Source organism: Parasteatoda tepidariorum, chromosome 5 (assembly GCF_982258835.1).
Source record: "Parasteatoda tepidariorum strain Cologne lab strain chromosome 5, Ptep-v5.0, whole genome shotgun sequence".
Classification (NCBI taxonomy): domain Eukaryota; kingdom Metazoa; phylum Arthropoda; class Arachnida; order Araneae; family Theridiidae; genus Parasteatoda; species Parasteatoda tepidariorum.
In genome coordinates, this window is record NC_141759.1 from 63865285 (window position 1) to 63886394 (window position 21110).

At 29.7% G+C, this 21110-nt stretch overlaps 2 protein-coding genes across 2 annotated transcripts; one reads left to right on the forward strand and one right to left on the reverse strand.

Moving 5' to 3' along the window:
• Positions 1–688: 688 nt before the first annotated feature.
• Positions 689–8206, reverse strand: LOC107438930 (protein timeless homolog). Its single transcript, XM_021147378.4, has one exon. It carries the CDS (start codon positions 7871–7873, stop codon positions 2993–2995), a length of 4881 nt encoding a protein of 1626 aa, XP_021003037.3. The 5' UTR covers positions 7874–8206; the 3' UTR covers positions 689–2992.
• Positions 8207–8341: 135 nt separating this feature from the next.
• SA1 (stromal antigen) lies at positions 8342–19859 on the forward strand. The gene is made up of 4 exons (XM_043046554.3): positions 8342–10583; positions 11305–11851; positions 14476–14850; positions 19125–19859. Exons 1-4 carry the CDS (start codon positions 8638–8640, stop codon positions 19527–19529), a joined length of 3273 nt encoding a protein of 1090 aa, XP_042902488.2. The 5' UTR covers positions 8342–8637; the 3' UTR covers positions 19530–19859.
• Positions 19860–21110: the final 1251 nt, after the last annotated feature.

Consider the following 21110-nt stretch of genomic DNA (forward strand, 5'->3'; position numbering starts at 1 on the left):
ACTTTTTCATACAGCTTATGCAATTTATTTAATTAGTGCCCAACAAGAAGAATGCCATAAGTGAGTTTTCTTATAAAAGTTTCAAATCTAAGCTTACCTATAGTTTGTCTACAGTAAGAGCTCCCTCTGCCACAAAGTCTGAGGCCATCTGCAGCTATGGAAACAAGAATAGCACATTTCAGGGAGGGTAACTTCTCGTCACTCTAGGGATAACACAATAGACTGAAGAGAAAGATTCCCTTTCTCTCACCGACTCGAGCCAAAACTTCTCCTAAACAGTGACCATACACACCCCTACTTAAAATAGTTAAACCTTGTTACCATAGTCACCGCCACGGGTCCAGACAAATGGCTAGGGGAATTCTTACTTTAGACAAACTAGAATACAATATTTGTCCCATCAGACAAGAAATAAACACAATTCTTATCTAGCAAATGAAATCTCTTCCTTTATTATTTTAAAACACACTATAACTGACAGATTTGAGGCAATGTAATGATAAATTAATTTTTTTTTAAAAGGTGGCATTTTTAGTAGATCTAACTAAACCTTAGAGCTGTTTCCAATTATTTCTGGAACTTTCACTTGATACCAGCACAACCTATGGCGTACATAGATCTAGAAACATTCTACCTTAGATATACTACAAAAAATTTAAAATTATAATATGAAATAGAAACATCATAATGAAGAGATATTTAATTTTATTGTAATTGACAATAATGCAGAGTTGCAGCAAGGTCTTACAGAGAACAAACAGTACAAACTCAGTTTTTGAGTCCCATTGCAATATTGGACTTAAAAGGGATCTTTTGGGGGATTATTTTAGGTTTTAGATAAAGTAAAAATATAAATCCATCATATTTGGTATTGCTTTCTTTTTATAACTTTACATTGAATAAGATTTTACAACTTTAAATAATATTTTTTTAAGACTAAAAACCTAGATAATCTCATAAATTATCCATATAGAGAGAGAGGCAAAATCTTACAAAACTGAATATACATAAAAGCAAATATAAAAGAAACAAATCTTTTCATGTTAAGAACACAATTGCAAAGATTGTTACATTAAATATTAATAAAAATAATATTAAAAACATATGCTTTTATTAAATTTGGAGACAAAAAATAAGTTATTTTCTTAAAACACAGAAAATATGACACACAAACACATGAGAAGATTTCCGTGTACCAATGTCTATAACAAAATGACCACCATTATTTGGCGACTTCCGAGCAATGGCCAGCAATTAACTTAAAAAATAAAAAAAAATCACAGAAGACTACAAACTACAAAAGTTTAACTCATAGCTAGCCTCCCTCCCACAAACCATAACACATTTTTTTTAAAAATAAAATTTTGCAAGGTTAAAAACCCATTGGTGGCTTGGTAAAAGTAGTAGGCATGAATAGATACTGATACCGAAACATACTTAAATATTTTTCATAAAATCAGGGTTGGCAATTTTTCAGGAAGAAACCAGTTTTTTCCAACAAAAAACAAAATTGGAAAAAAACCAGAAGAAATAGACAAAATAGAAGAAATTAAAATTGACCAATACAATTGTTTAACAATAACTAATAAATGAATAGTTCAAATTTAAAACAAATAAAATAAATATAGTACAAAAAAGCAAATATTTTTTCACATAAATTTTTTTAAAAAGATAACTGTTTTCATGTTATTTATTTTGAATTTATATTATCCTTATTTTCAAAAATAATTTATGTTAACTTTATATTTATAAAAATATATGCTCTTATAGATGAATCAGGCGTACTACTTATATTAAATTTACTGAATATTCGGTTTAAAGATGGAGTTATCTAAAAAAATAACATTTGGTAAAATATTAATTCAAAATTCATTACTTTGCTAAAATTTTTTCTTGAAAATTTTAGGCCATTGTATTTTAATATAATAATTTTGACTTAATTTTTTTTTTTAAATAATTTTAATTTTTTGATTTCTTTAATATTAAAATAAGAACTAGTTTTTCTTCCTAAATTCATAACATAAGTAAATATTAAGTAAAATACCAAAAATGTGGGGGAAAAAACCCCCTTAAATATAGCATTTATATTAAAAAAATTATAAGTTTCATTTTTTAAAAGAAACATGTAAGTTAAAATACAATTTTAGTTCAATTTAAAATGCTTTTAAACTGAATCAAATTTGTTTAATTTTCAAAAACTTATCATTGATTTGAAAGTGAAAATTCTGTAATTTGTGAATAAAAATTTAATAGTTAATAAACAATTAATATAAAAAAAATTTTTGATAAATATTTTTGGCATGCTAATTGCCTTTGTAAAAACTAGATAATGAAATTTAGTATTTGTTTGTAATTATGAATACAATGTATGATTGTTAAATATCATAATAAAATTATATATTTACAATAATATATAATTTGATTAAGATTTTTAGAAGTTTTTTATATTGTAATAAAATTAAGTTGTATTGTATTTCTTTATTTAAAACATTGAAACTACAGTGGTTTTAATTTTTTAAGAAATTCACAAAATTAATTTTGCTTTTAAATTGTTTTTAAATTTATTATTTTCACTTATTTTAATTTATTCATGACTGAGTAATAGTACTACTATTTTTACTAGATAGCAATTATAAAATTTTAATTCAATACTTTTTTCTTTGAGTTACTTTTATTTTTTCCACCAATCGGGGTGGAAGAAATTTATTTCTTCCAGGCCAATTTTTTCCATTATGGAAGAAACTTGTTTCTACATAAAACTAAGATTTTTTTATAAGAAATATATGCTATCTGTTAAAAAGAAAAGTACAATTCAATGTACTAAAAATCAGTTATTCGGTACTCATTCTCCAAGAAATGAGGTGCTTCTTTGAAATGACTAAAACACTTTCATCTTTATATCAGTCAGATTCATCACTTTCTTGTAAAACACGAATTCTTTTGCTGAAATAAGGTGCTTCTTTGAAATGACTAAAACACTTTCATCTTTATATCAGTCAGATTCATCACTTTCTTGTAAAACACGTATTCTTTTTTTAGAAGAAAAGGGTGCTGTCTGTTTAATAGGAGAATTCAATTTCATGACACTTGTATCAGTTATTTCATGTTCATTCACCAACACACGAGGAGCACTAATATCATCATCAGAATCGTCACTGAGATTGATGCGTAACCTTTTCCTTTTATGGACACCAACAACATCATCTAAGCTATTTGGATCTAAATTTTCAGTGTTCATATCAGATAGTGAAACTGAAGCACTCTTTGTAGACAAACTGTCTAATGTTAAGTCGTCCTCATCAGAGGAATCTTCAATAATTTTTCTCTTCTTCTTGTGCATTTTTGTTGAAATCAAATTCTCAACATCTTTGCCTCCGGATTCAGTTTTTTCTAGGTTTTTCTTACTTGAAATTAAACCTAGTTCCGATAACTTTTCAGCAACATCTTTTTCAGTCCTGTGTATTTTCATTTTTGAAATTACTTTGTCCAGTAAGTCTGATTGAGTTTTGTTTTCCTCAAACAACAGCTGCAGTTCAATTATCTCTTCTTCCTGCCACACTTTTGGAATGTTTATTGGGGTATTAGTGATCAATGTTAACGGAACATTATCATCATCATCAGACGAAGAAGAATCAGATTCTTTATTCTTTGCCTCCTCACTTTCTCTTCTTATTCTGACCTCTTTTCTATCTTTTATTAATCCCAAATCTAACATTTTTTCAATAATAATTGGCTTAGGTCGTTTAACAGTTTGATTTCTCATTATATTGCCAACTATATCTTTACGGCCTTTATTCTTTTGAAATAATTCACGCAGCTCTATAACTTCATTTTTTTCCCACACTTTAGAACTTTGCTTTTTATTCTGATTTGAGCTTGATTCAGTAGAACTTTCTGGCTTCTGGCTAGCTTTGGAAGTATTCGCAAGTACTGTTAAAGGAACATCGTCGTTATCAGATGAAGATTCAGATTCTTTATTCTTTTTCCCCTTACTGCTTTTAGTTTCTCTTTTTTTTCTGACCTCTTTTCTATCTTTTATTAATCCCAATTCCAACATTTTTTCTATAATAATTGTCTTAGGTCGTTTAATAGTTTGCTGTTTCATTATATTACCAACTATATCTTTACTGTCTTTATTCTTTTGAAATAATTCATGCAGCTCTATTACTTCATTTTCTTCCCATACTTTAGACAATTGCTTTTTGTTCTGTTTAGTATTTAATTCAGAAGTACTTTCTAGTTTCTGACTAGCTTTGCTTTCTTTTTTCTTTCTTATTTCTTTTCTATCTTTTATTAATCCTAATTCCAACAATTTTTCAATAATTAAAGGTTTTGGGCGCTTCATAGTTTGTTTTTCAAAAATATTTCCAACTGAATCATTGTCATTTTTACATTCTTCAAATAGCTTGTGCAGTTCAATAATTTCACTTTCATCCCACACCTTTGGAGGGCGCTTTTTCACTTGCTTTTGTTTATTTTTATCACTGCTTTTGGTTGATTCATCTTCAGAGTCATCTGATAAAATTTGTCTAAATTTTTTTGACTTTTTATGAGTTATGGTTTCAGAATTTACTGATTCATCATCACTCTGTATTACTTTTTTATCTTTCTTTTTTGTTTTGTTACTCTTTTTCAACATTTCTTTATCATTTATTAAATTCAATTCTAAAAGCTTCTCAACAATTTCCTTTTTCTTTCTTTTTACTGTAAGCAATCTACAGAGAATACTAAGAATATCTTCACTATCCTTATTTTCATTAAAGAATTTGTTTAATTCAAAAATCTCACTTTCATCCCATATTTTATTACTTTCGTTATCAGAATTTGCAAATTTTTTCTGTGCTGAATCAAGATTTTCATTTTCTTCAATGTTTGCAATTCCAGTAGTATTTTCTTTATCAGCTTTTAAACTTCTGAAAAAGTCTTCTTCAGCATCATCATCTGAAGATGCCTGAGATTTATTTTTATTAGATTTTGACCAAAAATCCTCTTCTTCTTCTTCAGGCTCAACATCAGAATCAGAGCCGGAGCTATTGGAGTTGTTGTTCTTTTTCTTAGATTTCTTTTTCAGAACTTCTTTACGGTCTTGAATTATATTCAATTCAAGCAGCTTTTCAACCACTGCCTTCCTAGATCGTTTTATAGATAAACGATTCAAAATATTTGTCATAACATCATCAGAAAGTTTATGATCTTCATATAAATTCTGGAGATCAATTATCTCAGCTTCTTGCCACTCCTTTCTCAGTTGAGGTTTCAGATCTTTAACATTTTGAATCAGACCCAACCTTTTGAGAGCAGAAATTATTTGAAGCTTTGTTCTCTTCTTATGAAGATTAACTAAGATTAAATCAGCAACATCTTGACCTTCAATGTAAATATTTTGGTTTTCTTCAAACAAATACTTGAGTTCTTCTTCATCTTCTGTCCAAGCTATCTTATTAGAACGATTCTCAGCTTCACCATACCCTTCTTCCAACTCATATGCTTCTCTTGAGCCTTTCCAAAACAGAATTTCAACAAATGCCTTTTTATTCTTTTCAGCAGTTTCAAAAAATTTTCTCATGATGTATTTTCCAAATCTGAAAAATTCCTTTATTAATGGATCACGGGAACTATCAGGATCTTGAAAAATTTTTTGGAATGTTAAAAAGACAGTAGCTTGGAAAAATAATGCATGCATTTTGCAGCTCCAAGCTATCCTATGCAAAAACTTTATTAAACATGAATTTGTTTGACGCGAGTTACCTTGATAATTATTCAACAGTAAGCAACATGGAATAACTACTTTGTGTGTTGCATATTTATTGTATATTTCATTAATATCCAATTTTTGTTCAGTGACTGCAGGTAGAGATTCTTCTTCTTCATCTGATTCATATTCAGCTAAATCAGGATCTTCAGTAGCAGGTTTGATAGCATGTCCAGGATCAGTCAAGTCTGATAAAAATATTTCTCTTAACACACAAAACTCATCTTCAGACTCAATGTCAGGAGAGCCAAAAGAATCCCCTTCCGGCCATAGGTCTCGGGCAGCACGCAATAAACCAACAGCTTTATTTGCTTCTTTAGCAAATAAGGCATTTCTTATTTTATACACTGCTTCAATTTTCTGTTCTTCAAATTCAACTTGAGAGGCGCCATCGAAAGGAGAAATGTCTTTTGGAATACTTCGCCGATCTTGTACAGCGGCTGATAATTCACTAGAAATATCAACCCATTTTTCTTCTATTGTTTCTGGGGTATTAGTTTGGTCTAAAGGCTGTGACTTTTTTTTCCGCCTCCGAATTTTACGTTTTTTCTTCTGAATAATTATTTCTGTATTTCGCTTAGAGTGGTCTTCCAACATCTTCAAAAACAAATAAGCACTTTCAACTAATTCTGCTAAATAACTTAGAGGAAATTTAACTTCATCATAATGAGTCAAAAGGGATAACAGCATCTCTCGATATTCGATTACGTAAAAAATATTGCTAATTACAATATCTGCATTTCTCTTTATATTAGAGTCAGAAGACTGTGTCATAGCTCTTAATGTTTGCAACAGCTCCTTGTAAGCACTAACGCCCAATTGCATTCGCTTGGACCAAACTTTAGCTTTCTTTTTATCTGCCATCATCATTTCAAGATAATCAGTTATTTGAGTTTGAATGTGATGAAATATTTGTACAGATATTGTCTCACTAACAAAATCAGGCTGAAATTTATAATGACGATTAAATTTCATAAAATATTCGATAGCCCATAGGTAGTAAGAGTCATCATGATCCCCAGAACTTTTTCGGATTAACTCTTTCTTAACAAGGGCCATTAATTTGTTATAGGTCTTAAGGAATTCTTTACAAAAGTTTTTAAGAAATAATCTAACAGTTAATGTAGATTGTCTTGTTTGATCAACATCTTTAGGAGGAAGTCTATTTTTAGGTTTGCGCTTCGCATTTTTATTCGAGTCAAATTTCACATCTTCCATGTTAGTAATTAATTTATGAGAAATATAATCCTTATCACTAAGGGATTTCATATTTTTGACACTGTAAACACCATTAAATCTAGATGTAATCATAGATTGAGTGTTTTTCACTTTCATAGACTGTTCACGTTGTAAAGCAGACACTAATGAATGTACATCTTTTTCTTTCTCCGCAGCTGAGCGCTGCTCATTAGAGAGCGCAAGAGTTTCAGCAGAATGTTCACGAAGCATCAATGAGACAATTTCTAATACATGCAAAGAAAACTGTTTTTCTTCTTCATTTGCACACAAATACAAGATGGAAACATCAATTTTGGATTTTCGAAGACTCAGTAACACCTTATCATGAGAACTGAGATCGCTATCAGTTTTTGTGAGATTTCTATCGTCAGTTGGTATGTGCAATATATTACGTATTAGTATTAAAATCCTCTCTATGGTTAAACTTTCAGCTTCACTTCGTTCCACAGATCTGGTTTCCAGCAGATTTTGAAGTCGTTTGGATAGTGCATTCCACGCATCAGCATCTGTAAAAGCATCTTTATATGTTTGTAAGTAGGATACTAGCTGTAAATATACATTGTGAGAGAGTTTATCTTCTGGAATTTCTTCTTTAAAGAGCAGAATTGCTGGACTAGAGAGAGCCACTAACAGACGGAGAACAAAATCAAAAATTTCGTCATCTTGTTCATACCGCTTTAATAAAGGTAAAAGATCAGTTTGCACTAAACGAATTGATCCAAGAAAACGAAGTACTGAATGATTATCATCGTCTTTCCTCAGGTATCTAAGCAAGTCTCTTAGACATTCTAAACACTCGACACCCTTTTCATATACACCTGTTACTTCTGTCCCTAAAGCGTTGCAAGTAGCTAATATATCAGCTTCAATCAAGTGATTCATTTTGAAAAATTAATTAGTAAATAATCAAAAATTACTTGAGTAAAATGATAATATTAGATGGATTACAACTCATAAGGTGTATCTCTGCGTACTTTAACATAGCTACTAAGCTAAAACTTCTTACAATGCTCCCATCTCATTTATTTGATAATTTGAAATTTATTTATAATATTGTATAAGCAAAACTAATTCTTAAACATATCTTTATCAACACAAAAATTACGCGCCAATATTTGTTTTGTTTTGATGCCAATCATTTAAAAGTATATTTAACTTTTTAAAAAAAAAATGGAATTCAAAGATTTTGGTTCATTTATAAGTTAAAATAAACTTCTTTTCAAAATTTGAGGAAAATAAAAATATTTGTAAAAATTCGTGAGTTGCATCGATAATTATTAATTAATTATGACTTCTAAGAAACTGAGATTTGGCAACTGCTTTCGTTTGAATTCTGCACGGGTTTTTACAGTTGAGCGATCGTAAAAAGGATATAGGTTAGAAAGTTTTAAAAGTTGAAAACATTTATTGCTAGTTTGAGATTTTACTTTGAAGTTGTTTATTTTGGACATCAACTGTGACAACGGTTTGTTCTCCCTTTTTTAAGTGGTGTTTTGAGGTTTTTAACAGAAAATCTTCCTGTTTTTTTTATGTCCACTGTTTGTGTTTACGTTAAAATGGCGGGGTTGTGGAACTTTTGATAGTTTGACTAAAATATTTTTAAAAGGAATATTCTTCGATTTAAGTGACTTAAAAAAATCAAGAATATGGCTCGAAAAAGGGGTAGGTTAAGTGAAGATGACTGTGATCAGCAAAATATTGAAGTAGACGCGGATGATATATTTCCTGCTGATCTTCACGAACATGATGCTATAGATTTTGAAGAGACTGGCTTCAGAGGTATCAGAAATAAAAGAAGACGAGTTGCTGGAAGAGGTAGAGGAGGCGGTCGAGGTCGTGGTAGAGGGGCTGGCCGGAGGGCTATTCAAGATTCCCCAACAGACGATCCTAATAGCTTGTTCGAAGTCGTTAAACAAGGCCGTAGTGCACTGCAGTGTGTTGTTGATGATTGGATTGAAGCTTATAAACAAGATCGTGATATTGCTCTACTTGATTTGATGCAATTTTTTATTCAATGTGCTGGTTGCAAAGGACGTATTACTCCCCAAATGCAAGCTACTATGGAACACGCTCAGATCATTAGGAAAATGACTGAAGAATTCGAAGAAGAAAGTGGTGATTATCCACTGATTATGAGTGGTCCTCAGTGGAAGAAATTTCGCACCAATTTTTGTGAGTTTGTTCAAGTAATGGTACGTCAGTGCCAATACAGCATTATATACGATCAGTATTTAATGGATAATGTTATATCTTTGCTTACTGGTCTGTCAGATTCTCAAGTTCGAGCGTTTCGCCATACGGCAACCTTGGCTGCTATGAAACTTATGACTGCTTTAGTTGATGTTGCTTTAAATCTTAGTATAAATCTTGATAACACACAGCGTCAGTATGAAGCTGAGCGTCAAAAGAATCGGGATAAGAGAGCCACTGAAAGACTTGAAATGCTGTTAAGCAAACGTCAAGAGCTAGAAGAAAACATGGAAGAAATAAAAAACATGCTTACTTACATGTTTAAAAGTGTGTTCGTGCATAGATATCGAGATACATTGCCAGAAATTCGTTCTATTTGCATGTATGAGATTGGCCAATGGATGAAGAAATTCCATCAACATTTCTTGGATGACAGTTACTTAAAGTACATAGGTTGGACCCTTCATGACAAAGTGGGTGATGTGCGTTTGAAGTGTTTGCAGGCTCTACTTCCTCTTTATGGCGCTGAAGAATTAACAAGCAAAATGGAATTATTTACCAACAAATTTAAAGATCGTATTGTGGCTATGACCTTAGATAAGGAATATGATGTAGCTGTTCATGCTGTGAAATTAGTGATAAGTATACATAAATATCATAGAGAAATATTAACTGATAAAGATTGTGAGCATGTGTATGAACTAGTGTATTCATCTCATAGAGCAGTTGCCCAAGCAGCTGGTGAATTTTTAAATGAACGATTATTTCAACCCGATGAAGAAGCTGTCCAAGGTCTAAGAACTAAACGTGGAAAGAAACGTTCTATAAATACTCCATTGATTAGAGATTTAGTGCAGTTTTTCATTGAAAGTGAACTTCATGAACATGGTGCATATTTAGTTGATAGTTTAATCGAAAGCAATCCGATGATGAAAGATTGGGAGTGTATGACAGATTTGCTTTTAGAAGAACCTGGAGCTCAAGAAGAACCGCTTGATGATCGCCAAGAAACATCTTTGATAGAAATTATGGTTTGCTGTGTTAAACAGGCTGCAACAGGAGAACCTCCTGTTGGAAGGGGCCCAAATCGGAAACAACCTTCTGTAAAAGAGTTAAAACAAGTTTCAGATGATCGCATAAAGTTGACAGAGCATTTCATTATGACTTTGCCATCGTTGTTAGCAAAATTTCTTGCTGATGCTGAAAAAATTGCAAATCTGATGCTCATACCTCAATACTTTGAATTAGAAATATATACTACAAGTCGACAAGAAAAGAATTTAGACAGTTTGTTGAAGTTAATTCATGAAATTGTTGAACGTCACAATGACACTGACGTCTTAGAAGCCTGTGCTAAAACTTATGAATTTTTATGTAACGAAGAACTTGCAATTCATTCAAGGTAATTATTAAGTTTAGTGTAGAATTAATTTTCTTCAAGAAAATAAAGAAAGATTGGAAAAAACTTCATACAATTTTATAAACTTTTTTATTAAGTTTCTAAGTTGTTAATTTCCTCTTCTGTCCTGAGTTGCAAAACTTGGGATTTTTTTATGCGAACATGATTGAAAATTATATCTAGAAACGAATTTTTTGATGACAGTATTAGTTTTATTTGTTAGGACAAATTGTGGTCTTTTCTTACATAATTTATATGATGTATGATATTTCATATTATTTTTTTCACTCTCTTTTAACCAAAGAAGTGTCATCAAATTAAGCTGGTTGGATCTTATAGATAGTGATCCCTGTCTTGCTTTGAATATGTTGTAGTTTGAACATGCATCCTGTTTAGTTGTTTTAAATTACAGATACAATGAAGAAACAGTAATTTTTTTTTAAAATAAATATATTTAAGTTGTTGGATAAAGAAAAATAAAGTTTTTTATGCAATAAATAAATTTTTTTAGATTTTTATTTTTACTGTAGCTTCTTTGGTTATTGTTAATAATATGCTATTTGGATAAACAGTGTAGAGAATATTATCAATGGTTAATAAACCTGAAATAACACCAGGATATAGCAATTTTTTTACTTCTAGTTAAAGTATTCTGTTTTATCTAATTGTAATTCACAATGAGTATTTTTCCATATTTTATTAAAGTTTGTTTTTCTTCTATTAGGTGTGCTGTTGCTAGGGGGACTTTAGTTGATTCCTTGGTACATAAATATAACCAAGCCTCAAATGATTTCTTGCAAGCTGGAGCTGAAGTAGATGAAGATGAAATTTACATCGTAACATCGGCTATGAAGAAAGTGTCTATCTTCTATAGCTGTCACAATCTTGGACCCTGGAGTATTTGGGATAAAATTTATGATTTTTGGGTTAAAGGTGCTCTTCTTGAGAAAGGTTTACCTGAAGAAGTTGTAAAGTATGCTATGTCTTGTTGCTCAATGGGTATTATGTGGGATCTGGCTGTTTTAGATGACACAAGTCCTTTGCCAGTTGCTGTTGCCAGTCTTCAAAATAGACTGAAAGATTTTGTTGAAACGATGCGAGATCTGCTAAACCATCAATCTGATACTTTAGAAGAACATGCATTTGTTATCATCTGTGATTTGCTTATAGTGTTTTGTAAACAACTCGCTGAAAATTCTGGTCTGACTCCCTTGGTTTATGAACCTGATAAGTCTTTGCAGAATCAACTCAGTTTATTTGTCCAAAAAAAGGTATTTTTTTGAAAAATTTAATTGGTTATAAGTGTGTATTGGTTAACAAACTTCTAGCACTAATATTTTTTTGCAAGATACTTTTAATGCTAAACATACCGTATCCAGTCAAAAGACTGGTTTTTGTATGTTGCATTTTATTGTATTGAAAAGTGTTGGTATTTTTAGTGTTAATAATAGCAAACATATATGTTACCAGTTTAAAATAACAAAAGTGCTGTGTTTACAAAAGAAAACTATTATAATTTTTTTATGATTGAACATGTAACAATTTTTTATTCTTGTATTTCGTTGGGGAGTAAACGCACTATTTATTTCCTTCTTCGCATTTTGTAAATCCGTTGCCGAAAAAACGATTGACGACGAAATCATGTTAATTGGACTCCTCAAAAAGGGATTTCTCAAATGCGAGGTTAGGTTGTTGTAATAAAAAATATCGAATTTAAAAACTATGGAGACATCAAAAGCAATAACTGCTCGATAGAATCATTGCCTTGAAAAAGGAAAACTCAAATACACGATTCGAATTTTCCATATTGTTGAAATATATTGGGATATTTAAAAACCATGTGAAAATTAATATCAGTAACTGCTGAAAATTAAATCGGAAAATTACATCTATTTGCGATACTTCGGGCCTAAATTGAGTTCGTCAAAAAGTGATTATCTAAAGCAAAATTTAAATTTGTCTAAATTTCTGTAGAAAAGAAAAAGAAAATTGTTTACTTTTCAAAAGAAAAATCTTTCTGCAAGAACTCTGTAACGTTCTGCGACAGTGTTGTCGTGTAGCTGCGATTCTGCCACCGGGTAATGCACAATAATGTAAATTTAATAAATAATATTGAGAAACTTATAAGAAATTTACTGGTTGAAAAATTCGACATAGTATCGGATTCTCATATTTTCAATGCAAGTTTCATATAAATTTCACACTTCAGCTAAAGAGTTACAATGAAAAGTTAAGTTTACACATTGCAATATAATATTTTCTATTACAAATAAAAGTTCATTTTCCAAAGATTGTATTTTACACTTATTTATTGTATGAAAAAAAGAAAAGGGGTATAATAAAGTCTGCAATTGGTAATGGTTTTATCAATTTGGAGCTTTTTCGTATCCATTGCTTCTTAAAAATCTTCACCCTTAATTTTCAACAACACTTTATGTTATTTTTTAAACTTTGTGGTAATTTCTTTGTTGATACTGAACTATTTTTATTGATTTAAACTGTTTTTCATTTTTGACTCTCCCTTATTTGTGCCACAAACAAGTTTAATGTTTTTACTATAATGAGATTTTTGTTTTATCATTTTAAGCAAAATAATATTAAAACGTAACATTTAACAAATCTAGCATCCAGCCTTTATCATAATAATTAAGCCAAGATCCATGTCATCAAAGTAGACGTTCATTGCACTGAATTAGCTGCTAAAAGTCTGAGAAAAAAATTATTGTAATGTTGTTTATATAAAAAGCTTCAATTAAGGTATCCAAAAGTTAAAGAAAAAAATGTTTTTATATTGAAGTAAATTAAAAGATGCTTAAAAAATTTAGTACTGTTTCCAAGTACTTCTGCATAAGAAACCTAATACAGTCGAACCACGTTAATTCAACACTCTCGGTACCTCTGAAAAACTGACGAATAAACCAAAGTTGCATTGTTTTTCAAAAAAATAGGAAAATACTCATAAATTAACAATTATTACATACAGCAGCGATATTTAAATTTCTTAAAATAAAAAAAACATTAAAGAATTTGCATTAAAACAATTCAATTAAAACTCGGGCCATTCTAAACCATTTAACAAGGGCATTTTCAACGTCTTCGAAGGTCGAAATACGCATTCTTTCTCGCCATCCTGAACACGCAGACAACTTTCAATTTTATCTTTTAAGGACCAAATGGCAATGAATGTTGTGCGAGGGACTCCTTTCCGTTTTGCAAAAGCAGCCTTAGATATTCCAGATTGCCCAAATTCTCTTATCATTTGGAGCTTTTCATCCAATGTCCAAGATTTGTATCCAAGTTTACTCGCCATGGCACTGAACTAAAGACTAGAGAGACTCAAGACCGCACCGCTATGCCGTACTAAGTTTTGCAGGAGAGAGAAGAAAAGGCACGCATTCCAAGATGCTCGTTTATTGCCACCTCTTTCCCCCCCTCCTCGTAGGTGGTGGAAGGAGGGGTGAGACAAAAGGGCAGGGGAAAAACGCTTCCAGTGTCCGAATTCCAAGAACCAGTTGCCTAGTGCCAAAATTAGCCCAGTGGAAATTTCCGCAAAAGTTGACTGGAGAAAAGCAATTTCCCAGTGAAAACATTCTTTAAAGTGTCATTTTATCCAGAGTTTATAATTTCCCCATGACGCATTAAACGGAGTTTGTTAACACTGAATCCAATGCAAATCAATCGGGACTTGAAAAAAAAATGTCGAAATAACCGTAGTGACGAATTAAGCAAGTGTCAAATTATTGAGGTCCGACTGTACAACCAAAACAGCATTAATAATAGTATAACAGTTTTTGGAACCCGTCTCCACTTTCCTGTTTGACAGATATATATGCCCCAAATATCTTTTACAAGTCCTGTACTGTACTACATAAACATAATTCTATCTTTCGTTTAGGTTTTTATTGAAGATGAAGATGATGATCAAGATGAACACACAAAAATTGAAGAGCTTCATAAAAGAAGGAATTTCTTGGCATCGTTCTGTAAATTAATTGTTTACAATATTATAAGTGTGAAACAAGCTGCTGACATATTCAAACATTATGTTAAGTTCTACAATGATTATGGTGATATTATTAAAGCTACATTAGGTAAAGCCAGAGAAATAAACAAAGTGAATTGTGCAAAAACTATGGCAAAGTCTTTGACTTCTTTGTTCATGGATCTCAGAAACTGTGCACCTAATGGTCAAATAAATCGCCAAGAAGAAAGTTTTATTGCTATCCGAGAATTAGCCAAGAGATTTGCATTATCCTTTGGTTTAGATCAGGTAATATGTTTTTATTATATACACTTTTTATTTATTTTTTTCAAATTATTTAAGGATATTTGTAATAGCATTAATTAGAATGACACAAGATACTGTTACGACAAAAGAGTTTCAAATCATATGTTTAAATACTCACTTTTTTAATGTGCTTTGCTTTTGTCAATTTCATCATAAATACCTGTTATTTTTCAATAATTTTTTCGGCATTTCTTGCAATGCATTCTCCAGCGATTTTAAAAATTCAGATGTTTATTACGACATGCGAGTTTCAAGTCCCTTACTTAAATAATTACTTATTGATGTACTTTATTTATGCTGATTTCTTTTTGAAAAATTTGTAAATTGCTTTTTTTCTTCTTCAAATAATTGTGATGTTTTACTACATGACTTTGACAATTTTTACGACACAGGAGTTTTCGGAGTGTTATTACGACACAGGTGTTACTAATAGCACCATTTGAATTCATAACTCTTTGATACTATATATTTGTGCATATTTAATCGCAAATATAAGTTATTTTTTTTGCGTTACTGTAGTTTTTTCGACAGTGAGTGCTATGCTTTTGTACATGGTATTTAAAATCTCGATATTTTGATACAATGTTATTGCTACCTGAAAAATTTAAAAGCTGGAGGAAAATGCAAATTTTTAAACTGCTCGCTGCTTGTAATTTTATTAGTTTTCTGTAGCCTATGTGATTTTTTTTTGTGGAAAAAACTAAAAAGTTTTCTTTTTAAAATTCATACTAAATAAATATTGAACCTTATTTTTGTACCATAATGCTTTTGTTTTAAATTTTGGTTCTTGTTTAAACCTTTTGTTTAATTAGTAATTTTCTTTAATTAAAATAAGTATTAATATTATTTTTACATTTTTATTCTATGAGCATTAGAGTTTTTTTTTTTTTTGTTAGAATTTATATTTTTCCAATAAATACATATATATATTGATAATTTTTTTTTTAAATATGAGTTTTTTTCATTTTTGAATTTTAATAATTAAGAGTATTTAATTTTCTACAAATTACAAATTTTTTTGATAAAAAAACTAGTTGAACGCAAACGTTTCTATAAAAATAACTAAATATGTGCGTAGCCTTTCGTTAGTCAACCTGCTGTGCTAGTGGCCCTTGAATCAATAAGGTTGTGCACCCCTAGTAGTGATATTTTTATTATCAGTTATGTATAGTGTACTATCATGTTATCTCTAATTTAAGAGATTTGTTTTTGTTCCTTTGTTAAAATACATTCATAATTATGTTTGTTATATTATATACAAGCAATAAAAGTAAGAAGCCGAGAGTTTAAAGAAGAATTAACAATTAAGTCATTCATGCTGTGAGAGTTATGTCTTAAATAAAATTTAATTTTGGGAAAATTAAAAATGAATCAGTAGTTACCATTTTCTGTGAGTACATTAAGAGTGTATTCTCTTTTTGAGTGAAGGGCCCCTTGTACGACTGGTTGTTCAATGAAGGACCACATGTCCAAGTATTTAGTTACGTTGACTGCATTTACAGCACTTTTCATATTAAACTAAGTGTTTCAGTCAATAATAACTTTTTATCAGTCAACTTAGTAATAAATTTGCTTAAAATTAAATGCTTTTAAAAATTAATGCTCATTCAAGACTGAAGGTTGATTAACTGATTCTTTTCAAAATAAAAATTAAATTTGAAGCACATTATAGCAGGGATGAGATTAGCCAAAAGGTAAAAAAGCTGAATTTCCACCATAATAAATTTTACGCAAGCACAACCCTTTAATAATAAATTCCAGATAGTTTAAGGTAATAAATAATGTGTTGACATACAATTGTGTACTAATCTATTATTATATAAATGATTACATTGCTACTTAACATTTAGTGAAAATAAAAATTAACAATTGAAAAAATAAAGCTGGAAATTATATTTTTCCTCAGTTCACATAAGAGACAATTATTACTTGAAAAACCACCTGGTTTAGCAAATTAAAACTACTGAAAATATACATTAATATTTAATTTCTTTTAATAAATACTGTTATGTGATTTATATCAAATATATCGGTAATATTACTTTTTAAATTATATTGGAAAAAAAAACTTTAACAATGGACCGAATCATTATGTTCATATTATAGTCTAATCTAACTAGAGCCCTCTGAAACATATCAATAGCAGTGAAGTAGAAATATATAGTAACTCCTTAACATACAAAAATTGCTTTTTAGTTTGAAAAATTACACGACAATCAGCAACTATTTAGATAATTGTTTTTTATTTGATAAGAATTTTGGATTTTATAGCATAAATAACAGAGATTATAAATAAAATTTTGAAGATGAGTTAATTAACTCTTTTTCCAAAAAAAAAAAAAAAAAAATTAATGTAATTCCTTTTTAAGTGATTGCTTTTGTTTGCTATATCTTTTATGTTTGCTATATTTAGTCGTTAGTCCATCTTCACACATCTTGTGACAAATCCTATTTTTTCTTCTTTGCAAGCACAGAATGTAAGTTTTGAATATATTCCCTTCCAGTTTCTCTGATGTTGTAACACTTACATATACTAATAATCCTCGTTAGAAAAACAGTCACCTTCTTACAAGAATCGCGATAGTTGATATTAAAATTGCGTGAATATGAATAACAATTATGGATTTCGAAATCACATGAATATGAAACTAGATATAAGATTTTGAAAATGAGAAAATACAAACTGGGATATAGAATTTTTAAAACGCGTAAATACAAATCACAATTCATAATTTTTAGATCGCGTGAATACGAATCATGATGCGTAATTTTTAGATTGCATAAATAAGAATTATGATGCATAATTTTTAGAATGCGTGAATGCGAATCCCAATGCCTTATTTTAAAATCATGTATAAATACGAAAATCAATGTTTGATATTATAAACCGCATGAGCAAATCAAGACAATGAATTTTAAACTTGCGTGAATACGAATCGCTACATAGGTTTTTAAAAAGGCGTAAATATGAATCATAATATCGGATTTTTAAATCTTGTAAATAAGAATCGCAACGTACAATATTCAAATCGTGTGAATAAGAATCGCAACACGCAAATATGAAAAACTATGTTTGATATTAAAATCGTGTGAATAAGAATCGAGATATTCGCAGATTCCAGGCTTGGCACCTCTAAAAGGCTTGACAGAGGCAGCGCCATTTGAACTACGAAAATCGGATCTATCTGGAGGGCGGGTAAAAAATTCGGAAAATCTTATCTGTTGCGTGTAAAAGGGGAGAAAAAAGCTAAAATAAGTAAAAATGAGAAAGGATTGGTAGCCATGTAGTTTGAATTTTCTGTTTCTCTTTGAAAATCGGTGAATTTTCTGAAAAAGCGGAATACTTATAAAAAAAAAAAGTGAAATTTTTAGAAAATCTGAATTTTTGATAACAAAGCAGAAATTCAATAGATGAAAGTGAAAAAAAGCGGAAAAATCTCATCCCTGTATAGTTCAAAATAAGATTCAACCCTTAGATATGAATATATTTGTAATTTTTGGGTCATTAATATCTTGTGAATTATAAAAAATTTTAAGAATGTCAACACTATTCAAAACTGGGTCGTTATATCTTATTAAAAAATTTGGATTTAAAAAAAAATCACATAGAAAAACATAGCAATAACTGCTGAAAGAATGATTTAAAAAAAAATCTGAAAATAACTTAAAATCACTAGAAAAATAGCTTGGATTCACAATGACGTTGGTGCAAATAAAGCATGCCAAAAGTGTTTATTAAAATGCACGATTTGTAACTTACGAGTCTTAATTGCATTGTATTAAAAATATCCAGATTTTAAAAAATTTGGAAATCCTACAATGACTGCTAAATGGATAAAATGGACAAAAGAGCCTGACAAAAAGTAATAACTTTTATGAAATTTTCTTTTCAGAATAATAACGAATAAAAAATATTAAGATTTTTTAAACTATGTGGAAGTCTGTAGTAATAACCACGGAAAATGCGATCGTAAAACCTCTCAGATTTACAACAAAATCTGTATATTTTGATATTGTTTAAAAGTGTGATGACTCGAATGTACAATTCAAAATGTCCAACTTTTTTTATTTTTCAAAAAGAAATATTGTTTTCCATTATGTGCAGGTGGTGTCGGGGCTTAGGTTGTGATCCCTAGAGTACATTAATAATTACATAATGTAACATTTCAATAGTACTTGTTTGATATGAACATTGGATAACTTTTTTTTTATTTGAAATTTCTTTGGTCATTTATTTATACCTATATATTTTGCAGGTTAAGAATCGAGATGCTGTTGCGGCTTTACATCGTGAAGGCATTTTATTCACTGTAACACCAATTTCAAATCCTAATGATCCACTTGGTCCTCCACCTAATTTGGCATTTTTGGAGATCCTTACAGAGTTTACTAATAAACTGATGAAACTAGACAAAAAAGTAGTTTTAAACTATTTAGATCGTCATATCCAGGCCAGTATGCCCGGTACACGTTCTGAAGATTGGCAACCTCTCATTTTTTATCGTAACAGCTTAGTTCATGGTGAAGCTGAACAGCCTCCTCCAAGAGCGCCTGGGAGACAATATCGTGGGAGAAAACGCCTTCGAGAAGATGATGACCCGAGAAATATGGAAGATGATGGTAACATGGATCAGGACTCTGATCGTGGTTCTGAAAATTAATTATTATTTTAATTTTATAATTATGTTACTATTCATATTAAAGAAAAAAAATTCTATCTTGTATTTTTGATTTTTTCTTCCTATACTTCTATAGATTTTTTACTTAGGTTGTTTCTCAACAGAAAGTTTTAAAATATTGTGTATTTTCATTTATCTCATTGTTTTTATCATTACTATCACATTTTTACGCATATATATTGAGGTTTATTATTGCCTATGCATACAAAAGCAAAAATTATTTAAATTTTATAAGAAAAACAGTTTCGGTTTTTCTACCTGTATTTTAAGAAAATTTTTAAGGTCTATCTAATAAATATATTTGTAGTTATACTTCTCTTGTCAATTCTGTGTACATGTATTTTTATTACTGAATAGAAAACATTTTACTTATATTTCATAAGCAGTTTAGGAACATAATAATATAGTAAGTAAAGTTTACTTAAATAAAAATTAAATCTAATATGCATAAAAAAAAAAACACAGTGAAAAGTGCTTGTTTTATAGTTCAGAGAACAGTCACTATTTTTGATTAATATAAAGTGAAAATAATACTTAAAATACTTTTAATCTATTTTGCTGATCAACAAAATGAAAGCGATTTTTAGTAACTAGCTGTATTTAATTAGCTGGATATTTTTTATACAAAACTACAAAATCTCCTCAGCAAGTGGAAAGTCAGTAGAAAATTTTTTATCAACCCATCAAATGTAAAGATCCGTGTAAAGAATTCTCTTGAGATTTTGCACAACGAAGACAGTGCTAGACTGAGAATTTAAAAATGACTAACTTTTTTAATATTTTCTTTTTAATTTATTTGAAGATCTGAGTAGAAAAAAAAATTTTGAGTGATATTTTGAAATTGGTGAAATTTCTGATTTTTAAGAATATTGTTGGGATTAATGTAAGTTATAAAATATTGCTTAAATCTGTTTAGTCTTAAAATAAGATTATTATAATTTTTTATTTTTTTTTTGGATAAAGATGATTCGTAAATAACTTTCTGGTGTATCTATTAATTCTAAGGATGGTTTTCACAAATTCTATAATTAATGAAAATTATATAATTAATGAATTGTTAATCAAGTTAAAATTGTTTTAAATAAACTGAACTAAGAGATCTCAGTTTTATTTTTAGGAACCACTAATCTCTTTCATACAAGGTTTGATTTCATCATCTAAAAATAGTAAATAAGTATATGTCCCCCAATTCACCCCTAAGAAAATTTATTTAATGGAGTTGTTTTTTTCTTCTTTTTATTATCATACATGGTTTCTTAAAAATTTTGAAACAACAAATTGGTTACAATAGATAAAATACCTTGGAAGCTTTTGTACATTTTGTGGATGGTCTCCAAGCTCAACATATCAAATTTCAGCATTTTAATTATATCACGATTGATTCCGCAGATCTGGAATGTCTGACTGTTAGGGAAGCTGTTCCCTAATTTTAATTACAGGAAACCTTCAGAGTCACACTTTCTATAACAAAATTGGCTTTAATATTTTAAACTACAGCTTTACTACAATTTGTAACACAAAAACTAAAAACAAATTATTTCTTTAAGCCTGAAAGTTTCAACT

Coding starts and splice junctions, on each gene's coding strand:
- SA1 (XM_043046554.3), top strand. CDS start 8,638: ATGGCTCGAAAAAGGGGTAGGTTAAGTGAAGATGACTGTGATCAGCAA. Junction 11,852..14,475: donor GTTTATTTGTCCAAAAAAAG/GTATTTTTTTGA, acceptor TCTTTCGTTTAG/GTTTTTATTGAAGATGAAGA. Junction 14,851..19,124: donor TATCCTTTGGTTTAGATCAG/GTAATATGTTTT, acceptor TATATTTTGCAG/GTTAAGAATCGAGATGCTGT.
- LOC107438930 (XM_021147378.4), bottom strand. CDS start 7,873: ATGAATCACTTGATTGAAGCTGATATATTAGCTACTTGCAACGCTTTA.